At 40.4% G+C, this 14,966-nt stretch overlaps 1 protein-coding gene across 1 annotated transcript in view; it reads left to right on the top strand.

The window, feature by feature from the left end:
- Positions 1-4,493: 4,493 nt before the first annotated feature.
- Positions 4,494-14,966, top strand: part of AIG1 (androgen-induced 1) — a 174,438-nt gene continuing 163,965 nt past the window's right edge. The window contains exon 1 of the mRNA XM_009319150.1: positions 4,494-4,773. Within this exon, the coding sequence (XP_009317425.1) occupies positions 4,494-4,773 (280 nt within the window). The remainder of the gene's footprint in view (positions 4,774-14,966) is intronic.

Below are 14,966 nucleotides of genomic sequence, written 5' to 3' on the forward strand. Positions count from 1 at the left end.
GGCGGGGGGGGGGGGGTGGTGGAGGGGGGGTGGAATTTGGCATGCACATATACAAAACCCTCCAAGGACTGCACATGCCTGAGCAAATTCACTCTTGTGTCTGTTAAACATTTCCATCCCAAGACTTTGTTTCAAGACACATCCTCATCATGAATAGCTGGATCTCGTCTGTACGGCTGAGAGTACCAACACACAGCATTTCATTTCAATACCCAGTCATATCCTACTCCGCAAAAGGTTGAGTGCCGTTATTTCTTTGCCTATCTTGCTTTTCCCTGCTTGCAAGCATCTCGCCAGGCATGATTCACGTTACATAACTCCAGCTTGTTAAAAACAACAGTTATTTAGCTAGGTAGTGTGATAGATTAATGAGGTAAAGCCAGAACTTGCTCATTACCGAACCCAGACAAAAGCCACTCCTCAAATAATATGCCTACGTAACATTAAACAAATGAATAAGCAACTGCACCAGCACTGTTTACATTCAAAGTTAATTAAATCTTTCAAATTCAAGATACTGTACTCTAGACTACTCAGTGCCCCTTCGCACAACACAATATGCAAACTCCCCAGTGCATATGCGTTTTATTTTTTAAAAGAGTGACCCGCCCCCCCCAATCATTAGAGAATAACAGTTGAATATTGAACCAATTAATTTCACTCGCAAGAACGCTGTATTGCTTTAATGTTTTGGCTGACTTTGATGAGACAAAATCCTCCTCCCTGAGTTAGCTGCAAAATGCTTGTGTTTCTCAAAAACCATTCTTACTCATATCCCTGTTTTGGTCACGAAGCATAAAAGCAGCAGCCGGAGAGGGTTAAACAGGTTTCCTGTCAATGCTCTGCAAGAAGCAAGCCTCCGTATTCCAACAAGGCAAAGAAATCTGTTCAGGCCCTGTATATTCAGCATTATTCAGCACTATTGGGACCGTATTCCAGGATCCCTGAATGCCCACCTGACAGGGTGTCCTCTATATTATGCAAGTGATGTAGTCTCTCCAAGGCAAATCATCACCTGACCATCCTGGTCTTTGCAGCTGAGCTGTATCCAGTGACATGCTCTGTGGAGCAAGCCATTGCCACATAACTGTATTCTCTTCTCAGTGACTTCTCCAAGGGGAAAGAAAAAAAAAAAATTAAAACGCTTGTATTTCTGGCATCGCCACCACAGCAGAGCAATAGGGAGGCTATTGGCTGCCCCGGCGAGAAGGCAGCAGCAATGGGGGCCCTGTGCGAGCACCGGCGGGCTGCTGAGCCCAGACCTGAAACTAGGTCTCAGCCCGCTCGACTGCAGGGGAAGGGAGGGGAAAAAAAAAAAAGGCAGCACTTTCTCAGAGCAGGAAGAAGGGGAGGCCATGAGCGTTTCCTGTTGTGCAGCTGAAACAAGCAACGACGTCATTACATTTACACTCCCTCAGGGTGTCAGCAGATTGAGGGCCAAAGTTCAGTCATTTCCAATGCACTGCAAGGAGGGAGGTTTTGGAGGAGAAACCAGCAGTGGCTTTATTGCTAACAGCGTTCTCTGCACTTGCATAGCAAAACAGCTAAGCAGCATGTTACCAGGCTCAGCTGCAAAGTATCGTATGTGACTAGAAACAATATTTGCTCAGGAGCCATGCTGCTCTTGTTTTTCTTGTACGGCTTGTGTAAGAATATCGCTACGATATAGAAATGCACTAAGCTCTCACCACAGCCCATACTTCTGCAAGCATCTGGAAATCAAGCCTTACATATTTTTGGATCCCATGGAGTAAAACATGTCCTGTGAATGCATTTGGGGCACAACTAGAGTGTAAAACTGCAGGATTCCCTTGTCAGATATGGCTGACAACCCAGCAAAGCGAATACAGATGCTTCTTTTCAATTTTGCCCCTGCCTTTCTGAAGCAGATAAGGGCCCAGCTTAAGGAAAAGGCTGAAGGCACAGGAGCTGGGTCGTGGCATGTGGGAGTTCAGCATTTGCTAACTGATTGTCTCACAGGCTGTCCATCTGACTCCAAGTAAATCATGAGTATACTTACCTGGCAAGAGTAGGGAGAACCTGGATTGCAGTCCTACTCACTGTTACTACCTTCTTAAGTTAAACATTAGAAAGACTTTTTTAGTGGAAAGCATCAGTAAGAATCCAAATGAAACCATCCAGGACGTTTCAGAGTCTCCACCACTGCAAGTTTTAAAGACCAGACTGAACAACCTCCCATAGGAAATGGTTTGGTTATAGCTGATCCTCCCCTGGGGCAGAGGGATGAACAGGCTTACAGTACACTCTCACTCATGAGACACATTCTCAACGCATTTTCGTCACTCTCTGAACATGTCAAAATACAGCCATAAATACAGTCATTCCACAACGACCATGTACCAGCAACAACCTCTGGTGTCCGGGACACTAGAATTTTCCTCTGTACACTGAACGAGGCAGATTGGGTAGCAGCACTCTACTTGATAGAAGCTGATTTTCAAATAGAGGCACTTAATTCAACAAACCTCAATTGAAAAGGTTACAAGGAGTTTGGAAAATGCTTTTCCGGATTCTCATCTCACACTACCATCACTAGCTGAAGAGGAGTATTTTTGCCATGTTTCTGCAATAACCACCCTGTGGTCACACCGGGAACTGAAGCCAGCCTTTCAGCCCTAGTAATCCGGAGTATCAGAGCTGAAACTAAGGAACCACCAGTCTGTATCTGGGAGTCATAAGAAATCATATCTTTTGTGGGACATATGCAATGCCACTGGCTTACCAAAACTGCTCATTTTACTAAAAGAAAGTCAAAGATAATATTTTTAATTATTTATAAACTAATAATTTTGGATATGCTTTTAAAAACATATCCTTCTACAAGGATATGAGCTGGTTTGGTTGTTTTCTACCCTTTCCTTTAGAGGTAAATTTTTCAAAGACAGCTTATCTTGAAGATTCACTGCCCAGTTTGCGTGAAGAAACCTCTACTGCTTCTTGTGCCGACATTAGCTTGAAGACTTAATCCCAAAGGCTGCCAGTCTGGCACTAATCATCAGGACTCTTTTCAATATAAAAAAAAGCAGACAAATGCGTCTTCAGCGTTGGCAATGATTTGCAATACACAATACACAATCTGAGGAAGAAAATCTGATCTTAACTCTGCATCAAATCAAAGCAGCATTAACTTCAGCAAAAACAGTTTGGATTAGTTCAATCAGAGTAAAGCAATCAGAATCTGGCCCTTAAAAATGTGAATGCTGGATCAGAATCCGGCCCACATCACACACAGCGATGGGTGTAAGTAGTGACATTCTCCTGAGAGAAGGAAAAAGGGGACAAAACCTTCAAAGTACTGTAAGAACACTTCCACTGTGCACAGCATCCTAAACAACACATAAGAGAGCCATTCGATTTTCTGAAATCTGACCATAAAGTACCGCACTCACTCAGAATGAGCTTGGTCAACTATTTTTAGCCCCATATCCGAGAAGGAAAGAAACGCACCCACCATTTGTACTTTTGACCGTACCGAGACGATTGCCGCATGGCACAACAGCAGCACGTGGCCAGGCTGTGCAGCCATTCAGCACCGGCACAGTATTGCAATAGGCATTTGTCATACATCTGTGGCTGCCTGTTGCAATAGTGTCTATTAAAGAGCAGAGAATATAATAAGGAACAGCAGTGTTTTCACACACCCATCCACGTCCTGAGAGTTAATCTTCAGGTGATTACATCTTACTGTTCTGTTAGCTGAAGAATGGTATTAAACCATCTCTACCATGGCTTGAGGTGAGGAAGTGCCCTATGTTCTCTGCAGTATACTTTGTATCCAAATATGACCCCAATATTTTAAAAAGAGCTGTATCTGTGGTGGTGGTTTTTTCATTTAAAGTTCGAAACTTAAAGCAAAGGGACAAATGCAAACTGTGAACTGGCCTCACTGTCAGTGCCCTTGGTATGCTGATGGAAACAAGTGCTTCTCCGCTCCAAAACAGAGGTTTGGTTGCGGTAAGTACAAATACACATGGAAAGCAACTCTTAAACAAAGTTGGCTACCTACAAAATATTTCACACCTTTACAGATTCCCACAAACTCAGTTATACTTTCACCCTCTACAACCCATCTGTGCAATACTCAGAACAAAGCCACTACATTGTAGCACTCAGGAATTTAAACTACGTACAAGGTTTTTATAATTCTTCCACTTCCATTTGAAGGAATGTTTGAGAAGTGCAAGTGGAAAAGTCATTATCTTGAGATTTTTTGTTGAGATTTTTTGTTGAACTATCTCATCACTAAGGGAATTCTCTCAAGCAATCCTATAAACAGATAATTAAAATACCCTGTGCCACTTTTATGAGGAAAACAAGACAAATAAAGATGACAAGGTCCAAGCTGCCAAACACCTGATAGCAGGTAACTATTTATCTTCAAAATATATGTGGCGGAAAACAGAAGTGGGGGGCTTGTTTTTCCACTGTGAACCTGAAACCCAGCCTAAATATGGCAGTATGCAGGGTGCAGCATGAGAGACTGCCCACCGCTGAAGGACACAATCCAACCACCACTAAAGTGGCGGCAATCAGAAATTCCTGAAGTATCCCTCATCATCTGTCTTCTCATCTACCGCACCCGGCTGCCCCGCGCCGTGCTCTCCTGCCCCAGGAGGACTCCGCCATCAGCGCTGGTCTCTCCCCCCACATACCTCAGGGGGTCTCCAGACACGAGGACGCACAGCCTCCCGTTCAGGAGCTACCGGATAAAACGCTACATTGCAAAGAGAAAAACACTACTGCGATTATGTGGTAAGGATCAGGTTTGGGATGAAAACACAGACCTTGCATTTCAAATGGGATGATCCCCTGCATTTCAGCTGTGTGCAAGCATCCGTAGACATATTGTGCGAGAGTGTATATGTGTGTGTGTATACATATGTACCTACATACACTTGTGTATGTGTGTGTGTGTATATATATATAAAATAATATATATGTATGTGTGTATATGTAATAATACACACACATAAAAAAATAAAAGTTAATATATGAAAGTGATTTGGCTAAGTGGAACCAAAACCCTGTGATTGTAACTATCTTTTCTAAGTAACAACTTACAGAGATTCTTTGGACAAAACACATCAAGTCCTGGAAACTACCTGGGGGGGAAAGGCAAGCCCTTGTTTTGGGGCTTGCTCAAGTTATTTATGTTTTATTTCAAATGTCTAATCAAGACAAAGCAGATCTGAAACCCATGTTTAAGAACCTGCAGTTTTCAACAATTGGTAACCTAATTTCAAGAAACCAAAAGCAATTGCTAAAATATGTATTGAAAATGCTTTCATGGAAACAATGAGAAAACACTATAAAAATGTTAAAAATATTAAATCAGCTTGACTGCTTCTGTATCTCATGAATTCAACAAGATCCTAGGCAACAATAATATTTAGAATAAATATTTTTCTTATGGGAATAGCATTTTCACTCAAATTGACCAGATGATATCAATTAAAAAAACAAAGATTAGATACAGAAAACACATCTACTGACTTAAAAACGAAACTATACTCCAGTGAGTACAAAGCTTGTTTAAGACGACATTTACTTTTCCTTTCAAAGATCTTTTCATAGGCTTTTTTCCCTTAAAGTATTTTGAACTAGTTTCAATTAAAATGACAAAAATGTGTTCACTAACACTTCAGAAAGTACACACTACTCAGTGTAAAATACTGCACACATACAGAAATACAAAGATTAATACAAAGGCAAATCCAGTATCAATTCCAAATTCTGCACTTACACTATATGCCCACTTTAAAAACAAAAAGGGGGGGGGAGAGACCAACGGCGAAATAAATAAATAAAAATCAGTGATACAAAAATACAGCAACTTTCTACGTAATATACCATCTGTTCCACCAGAAAACCATGCTGCAGCAAGCCACAGGGGCTACAGCTATTAAAAGCCCTTGTAGAAGAGCCAAGCGCTGTAATGAGCAGTTTCAGAAGCTGTGGAAAACCGTACCAGCCACCACAGTAAGGAGGCAGTCTGCGATGCGCTCAGTGGGAACTCGCCGTCCGCCCGTCCCGCAGGCTGGAGGGACCCGGGCTGCCACGACGTCCTCAGCTCTTGCAAGCCCAGGGTCAGAGGTTTACAGCGTACCACCAGTAAAGCCGGGCCGCGCTGAGGAGCAAGTGCTAGTTGCTTGAGGTTGTGGTGTTCTGCCACGGCTTTTTACGGGAAAGTTTTGTCTCCAGAGTTACAGACACAGTAAACTGGATTTCCCCAACTCCTCCACAGACCACACCTCCACCGATGCTGCTCCCTGCTCTTGTACTACGAATCTAGTATCTGCACACAGAAATAGTTTCCGGAACATGGGAATGGGCGCCCTAGTACGCCTGCTACCCCGGAGGCTCATTAAAAATAGGAGCTGCTGTTGCATGCCAGATGCTTGCTCACTGTTGTGTGCCTTACAGCAAATGAAGTGCGAGTCTTCCAGCCACTCGGGCAAAGAGGCAGGCAGGAGAGACCCAGATCAAAGAATTACTGAGGGGTGCTCTGTTATGGTTAGGAAGGCCAATTAAGGTGCGCGTCCCTCTCCTTCCAGCTGGCAAAGTCTCAGGTACTCGGGATTATGTAGTAAGAATTTACTTCTGCCGCTTCTATTATTATTCATTAGGTGTGTGTTAAAAAGGTATCCTACCTTTCCAGCCTTTGGTTGCAATATCACACCAAATACAGGCTCTAGGGCAAGGCCCGAGTTCTTTAAACCATGCTTGTGAAGGTTTTGCTTTTGCTCTCCATCGCCATCCCCGGAACAAACGATGGAATCTCAGAACCCTGTGCAATTAGGAGACCGTACCTGGACGGGAGGGAATTCATGAGCCAACACACTATCATAGCTCTCATTAATAAAATAATAAACCGTGCAATTACAGTGGGTTGTACACATACCTCAGGGTATGCAGTAAGGCACAAATTTAGAAATGGAATGTTTCCAACAACCAACAACTTAAACAGGCAAGGATCCTTATCAAACAATTAGGTTACTCAAGAACTACTCCAATAACTGGCCTTTTTCGCCCAAGGTTATGCATTCTAAAATCATGTCATAAGCTTTGGTTGATCTGGGCTTTTTCCTCTTCTTTTTTTGTTTGTAGTATTTAAAAAAAGAAAATAGCTCATCTCCCCCCCATTCAACCCATCAGGTGCAAGACTCTTCCAAAATTACATCTAAAAATGGGAAAGTGCGAAGAGAAACCCAGTTATCAGTAATAAGCCAATTCAATCCGGTGCTACTGGGCTTCAGATGGAGGACTAGATACATAGGACAAGTAGGTTACACTAGAATGAAACATCGTACTAGAACCTTGCAAACCTATTGTAAATATTGTTTTCGTGTGTCTTTTTTATGCTGAACCATACCAGAAGCAGGAAAAAAAAAATCTCTGAAATTATGCCACTTGAAACAAGGAGGTATCAGACCTCATTAAAAAAAAAAACAAAACCAAAATGACATCATGCACAAACTGAGATGAAATGCAAGTTTCTCACATCTTAACAAGCAGTTCCAAACCCAGATAATGGGATTTCACTGGGGAAACAAGCGCACAGGACAGGTAAGGTAACAGTCCAGGCTCCAAGCTCACAAACTCTGCTGGAACTACGATGCCCTCAGGAATCCAGCAAGTTCCTTTCTCAGATGGGTTATAACTACCAAAAAAAAAAAAAAAAAAAAAAGCTAAAACCACAGCTCTAAGCCACTGTCAGTTCCAACACTTTTACCTAAGACTTGATGCATTTTATATTCAAATCACAATGAAAGCACCTTGGGGTAGATAATGTATTTTTACTCTTTCTTTCCAAATTACCTTATACCATCTGGCAATGTAACAATCACTTCTGTTGAGAGTGCCTTTTGTTTTATATCTTCTCTGCCTGAAGTATCCAGAGGCTGTTTCCATGTAGACAGTTTTTCCAATATTCTCACCTAGTGGTACTATATCCAATGAAGAGCAAACCTCACATGCTGGAGGCTTCCATTTATAGGCTGAGACAGTCACGAGGAGCACTGTTTCAGCAGTACAAGTCCTATCCACAGCTGATGGCGAAGTCCTGGCCTCATGAAAAATCACTAACAACTTGCCATTCTGCACTTTTATTGAAGTCAGGATTTGATCCAAAATGACAGAGTTTTCACCCTATTCACAAGAGACGAGGCAGTTCACACAGTAACACAAACTGTGCCGAGCACAGTTTGGTGTCATCTTCTCAGCCGTGGGGCACTGACTAGAAAAGTGTGAGATGAGGGCAAGATGGTTTTGCACTTGACATCAGAGAAAGTGAAGGTTCAGCAACAAGATAAGTGTTGGCACGATGCAAGTGTTTTTTAGTATATCTTTCATTTACATAATCTATTTACACAGGTAGCCTGTTCATGGATTGACTTTCTGGTCACATTTCTACAGCCATGAGACCTGGCACCACTAGTTCAGCCATGGCGCAGAAGTGGGTGTCCTACCAGAGGAGTGAGGGTTAAAGAGCACCACACACGAGTTGACTGTTGCGCACCACCAATGACAGGGCCTCAGAAACGATCCTTTAACCTTCTGACTAGACTAAGAGTGACACGATTATGTCCTTCAGAAACAAGAGAACATAAAAGGAATTCAAAGCGCTTCAACTTAGAAGGCAAACATCTTCAGGGTCCAACAAGACATGACCTTGGCTGAATCAGTCACAGGCAATAAAATGGGCCACCCTCAGCTACTGACTCTGCTGGCATCATCGTATCAGCAATGTACCAGGAACAGTGAATAACACTTTAGAAAGACCACCTGGACAGATTCTGATATCCATTGCACCAAAGTGAAACCACAGCAGTTCATCATAGAGAACTAATATGATTTTTTACGTGTTTAACAAAATGTGGCTCTGTATATGCATCTATATACACACTTGTGAAATAAATGCTAATACTCACACATAAATAATGCAAATAAGTTTGTTTATTAAAAATATTTTCTTTGATTTTTAAATAATAGCAGAAGTTGAACCTACATTGAATCTAGGACAAATCTTCCCCTCAGTGACAAACAAGCCAGACCTGCAACCACGAGCTCTCATGAAGTTATTCCAGGTATACTGTACTGTGAAGGAGACAGAACATGACCGGAGGCAAAAGGTATGATCACATAAATGTACGTAAGTGTATACATATATACTTATACATGCATGCTTAAATATTTCTTCACACAACACAGCAAACCCCCTCAATTTTCTGGCACAATCTATTCATTTTTATGGGAAAACATCAAAGCAGGAGCCAAAAAAAATGCATTTCTGGCTGAAATAAAAACACAGGTGTAATCCCATCATCTGGATGTGACACTGTCTGAATTATGTAATGAAACTGAGAAGCACGGCTCTCTGTTTTCTAGTGTGTGAGTCTGTAAATAGCCAGAAAAATCTATTTATTACACTCTTGGCTTGCTAGACAACCCACTTGACTGAGAGTTAGTCAAAATTGGTTTCATTTATTCCCCTGCTTGCTAGTTAAGTGGGTTGAACTATTGACCAGGATCAAATGATACTGCCACTAAATTAAATCAAAACAGTGCATAAGCAAATGTAATGAGAAATACCTGCAAGCATTGAGCAAGATAGGAAGGCATTGTATTCTGTGTGTAAATTGTCTGTGGAGATGTCAAACAATGGAAGTTAGAGGATGCTAGCACTGTATCCAAGATGGTGCCTTCTATCGGATCGTAGTTACTCATCAAGACACGCTTGTACGATTTGCAACTGGACAGCGATTTTAAAGGCTGTAGTATTAAAATTCTTTAGGTTGAGGACTTTATGTTAGAGGGAGACTTGATCTGGTAAAAATAACTTCTTGTAGGCAATTATAATCCACTGTCAGTCACATTCAAACCTCCCCTCCCCACCTTATTCATCTTCCCCTCTAGGCCTCATTCTCAACCAGCATACATCCAAAAATGTGTATTTAGCACCCTCGTTTTCTTCTTTAATTACTAAGGCTGTGAGAGAGAAAGAGAAAGAAAATTGAAAGGTTTCCCTCATAGTCACTCCATTTGTGGAAAATATGCTGCACTGAAGCTTTGGAGAGGTGTGCGTAAAGGAACTCCATCGTCCCATGTGTCTTTCTCTTTCCTGCCATGCAGAGGGTGATCTGCGGAGCAAGGGAAGGAAAGTCAGGGTATGTCTACTGAAAGCTACTTTGCCGTTACTACAGAAGAACATGCACAGACCCCAGACACACCACTATAAAGCATCACATAGAGGGGACAGACCAAAACTAAAGCAGAGGTTCTTCTCCTTGTACACGTCTTTTACAAGTGAATGTGTCCAGGCCAATCTGCCCTCATGGAAGGTTCAGATTTATCAACTCTGGATGCCGAAATCACTGTACAACCCAGAAGCAAAACAAGCATTTCCAAGGCGCTGTATAAACACACCTTGTCCTTGCCCCAAAAGAGAAGTTTTGGAGGCTCTGATATGCTTCCATTTCCTTGTCTATTACTTCCTCACCTCTCTGCCAAGCCTGTTCATAAGAGCAACATACAGAGTGATGAATTTTTGCCCACAAAGAGATCACTAACTCATTTAATGGAATCACTGAACAGCTATATGGTAACAGTTTTCAACTATTAATGAGCTGAGCTAAAAACAAAGCAGAGAAAATGAAGGTACTATGTGTCATCCTTTTGTCTCCCGACATTTCACAGACCGAAGTCCTGTCAATAACAAATCAAACCAAAGAAAGGTGCTATGGAAACCTTCTTACTACTGTGTATCATTTCCAACTTACAACCTTGCTCCTTTACAAAAGCTAACTCAAAATTGCCCTACTAATTACTCCGAATGATGTAGTAGTTTTACTAATGCATGGCTGATTCTGAAATTTTTCACCAATAATTAACATTACCCACTATGATAAATTAGGTCAAAGATGGGTAAAATTTGTGTATTTTTTAATTAGTAATTAAGTAAATCAGAGATTGAAAAACTAAGAAAGATATGACATGCATCAAACGTGACAGGTAACTTACTAGACCAACTTTATTGCCCTCTGCATCCCAACATTTTGCCACCTACTGCAGAGGTAGCAACACTGTATTTGGCATCACTCTAGCTCTAACACAAACACCTTCCTCTGTGTTTGCGTTTCACTAACATCACGCTAACATCATTTCCTACTCAAGCATATTGTACAATTGGCTCCTACCCTTACACTTACCACAAATTTCTTCAGGTGTATTAGTAACATCTTGCTAAGCCTGTATCAAAAGTCCTCACAAAACTAAATACATGTAGCTTATCCATTATTTAAGCCTCAAGAAAACAAAGATTCTAGCCAAGCAGGACTGTGAAAATATCCACTAACTTTTAGAGGAATTTTGCTAGTATTGTAGGACCAAGCACCAAATAATGGAACAGGCTGCAAGTTCTGTTTGACACAATTTTACTAAGAATTTTGGAAGAAATTATATTCACATAGCTTTGCAGAGATTTTAAAGCAAAATCTCTTTACTCTAAGAGCCTAGTATCATGACCTCTCCTGGTGATCAAAATAGACTATCATATCACACAGCATTAAGATGTCCAACTTTATGGTCTCAAAGTTCATAGTTAAATCCTACCTTTACCAAAGTGTCGAAACTTTTATTGACTTAAACAGGATAGGGAATTTGGTTGTAGGAGTCTATGAATGTCCAGCCAAAGATAACACCTTTTTCACTAAAGAACTATTTTATCTCAGATAAATGCAGGGAAAAAACCTTTCATAAGCAGCTTCAGAAACTGCGTTCATAAACATAACTGATTTTAAATAGGAAAAAGTCAAAATTAGTCTACCTCTATTGTCACAGAAGACCATGAATTATACTCGATTCGCTCTTCTACGACATTAACAAAATAGTTTTAGAAATCCAACTCCAAAGATGAATCAGTGTTCACAGGTGTCACAGAGGACTCAGTTAAACCCTGTCAGCGTGCACAGACGTCAGTTAACCAGGGGCTTGCGTTGCTCTCTAGAGCATCTCTTTTTCATTGCTAATGTTTGTACAGAAAGAAATAAAATCACTTTCAAACCCCACATAAATTGACAATAGTTAGAGCAAATAAAGATATATTTTCCAGCTAACTGAACTATTTTAGCTGTCTTTGAAAGACAAGGAACATGAAACTCCACATACTTTTAGGACTTTTGTGAACAGACTACACTCAAAACGAATACACTGAGCTATGAAGACTGTTAATAGATGCCAGCAACTTAGTCTCTGTTGAATACTGACTTTGATCTAAACTAAACAGTTTTTGCTCTAACTAAATAGCGTCACGTCTCGTTGTCAAGGATGGGTAAGCCCAGTTATTATTTCATGCTATTCTTTCTTGACACACTACACATGTTTTGTTTTAACACAAACCATAAATACAAAATACATAAATACAGAGATTGGGCCATTTATCTTATTTAAATGAAAAAAAAATATGCAAGAAAACTCCACTGTCTAATAAGACTAATTCTGATATTCCTGATCCTGTCCTGTTAGATTTTTTTTTAAACATAAAGCTCCTTTCTGCCTAAGCACAGATATAACTCTATGGGAAAACTGCTCATTAAGTAATATTATTTCAACAAAATTAAGCATTCTGCTCTACTAAATGCTCTGAGATTATATCATGTCCTACAATGTGTAATTAGACATTTCTTTCAGCTTTTTAAATTGCTTATTAGAAAACATCCAGTATTACTCCATATTCATATATCACTTGATAAGGAGTGCACCCAAGCTCTCACAGTCCACCACCAAGCCCAGCAGAGCAAAATTGCAGGCACACCTCTAGGGTTTGGGGAGGCAGGGAGGATTAAGTTAGCCCAGTCAGGCCAGCAGCAATACTAACTTCTGTAGCGAAAAAAGTCTAAACTTCTCTATAAATTACAGAAAATAATCTGGGGTTTTTTCTGCTTTGTTTTTTCATGAGCGTTTTCTTTTGAAGAGGGTCAAACCCTACTTTACTGCATTACCTTTAAAATGTCACTTGACACTGTAATTTCAATTCCCTTTAGCTCCTCCAGTTTTCACTTTTCTATTAAACTGAACTACACATGCAAATAATCTAACTGCTTTCCTTTGTATGGAATTTCCGATAAACCACTATCTAAAAAAGAAACTTTCTGGAGCAATCAAACCTTGAGTTGCTCCTGTATAACACAACAGCAATTAAAGCATGCCTTTCAAAAAATACTGTACGTCCTTTTTTCCCCCTTTGGCAGCTTACATAAATCAGAGATTTTAGCCAGAGCTGCAGCAGTTTATTACAACTTACTTAAGTTGCAATGAAGTGAACTTACATTTTTAAGAACAGAGATATTCTTTACAATTTTTTTTGTGCAGGCTGAAATTTCTTGTATATTAGAGTTGCATTTTTCAGACTCTGTAAGCGTATTAGGACAGAACTGTCAGTCACAAGAAAAAACAAAACAATAAAATAATTTTCTGTTAAACACAAATTGAGGTGCAACAAAACAAACCCACGTGTGCATGAAGTGGCCATGAACCCATTACCAACTACATTATTACATTACTTATGGTTTCTATGTCATTTTTAGAAAAAAACTTTTCTGTTGACACCAAGTCTACACTGACTGAGGTAGAATGTGCATAAACAAACTCAGAAAAACGGAAATAATCACTATACAAACTAGTCATATCAGCGTAACCACATACCAGCGAAATTTATATCAGATAATTACATCCACATCGGTACACTGTATTGCTTTAAGAATACTACCATCTAAGTGGTACATTTTCGGTAGGTATGCCCTGAGACCCCCGTCCAGAGAAAGTGGAGAAAAAAAACACGTATAGGTTTTTGCTTACTCACATCAATCTATGAAAAAGTAAAAGGCAATATTCAGTTTCAAGAAACAGTAAAAGAGGCATGCCCAGGGCAGAACAAGGAAATACAGAAACACAAGCAATGTTGTGACCATAAACAGATGTGGTCCACACTCCACTGCTATTACCCTGGCATACAGAGAACAGAGAGTGACCGTACTGCAGATGTACAAAATATGCCTGAAAGACAAATTAAAATAAGCACCCAGAATCCACAAAACTTCCTCAGAGCCAGAAGAAACTCTTATGTTTAGACCATATTAATGATGGTGAGAAATTAATCACAAGACAATAAAAAAAAGGCAAGAGACTTTTAATTTGACAGGCAAAGTTGCATATGATACTTGTACGTCTTCCGATTATTTCACACTGGGGATTTGGAAACACCACATCAGATTGTTTCCCCTACCCATACCCTCTCACCCCTTTTCCATGCTCATAGCTTTGTGAGAGAGATTTCTGGGGACAAATCTTACTGGGGGCAACCTACTACAAAGGAGTGGTTGGGGTAAAGTCAACTGTTTAATTTATGAACAAAAGTTCAGAATGCTAAAATAAGAGGTATGTGGTGGACATGTAAGAGGTATGTTTTGGACATGAGGAAAAATTTCTTTACTGAAAGAGTGGTTAAACATTGGAGCAGGCTGCCCAGGGAAGTGGTTGAGTCACCATCCCTGGAGATATTTAAAAGATGTGTCGATGAGGCGCTTAGGGACATGGTTTAGTGGGTTATGGTGGTGTTGGGTTGACGGTTGGACTCGATGATCTTGGAGGTCTTTTCCAACCTTAATGATTCCATGGTGCCTCCCACTTGCTATTTCAGTAAAAAAAACAAAAAATCAGATGTTTCCGGAGATTAACATATTATCTAAATTCACTGATGATTTCTTAAGGTCCAAGTAGGGGCTCGCTAATTGGTTATCATGGAAAAACTTCTAATAATTCTATTTACAATGGATTTTTGCTCTCAGGCTGTCAGACCAGCACTTTTACAAGTCCTAATTTCACTTGAGAATGAAAAATATGGCCCCAATGAATTGCTTTTTAATATTTACTGCTGAAATAGAACAGCT

Source organism: Pygoscelis adeliae, unplaced genomic scaffold, assembly GCF_000699105.1.
Source record: "Pygoscelis adeliae isolate BGI_AS28 unplaced genomic scaffold, ASM69910v1 Scaffold172, whole genome shotgun sequence".
NCBI lineage: Eukaryota > Metazoa > Chordata > Aves > Sphenisciformes > Spheniscidae > Pygoscelis > Pygoscelis adeliae.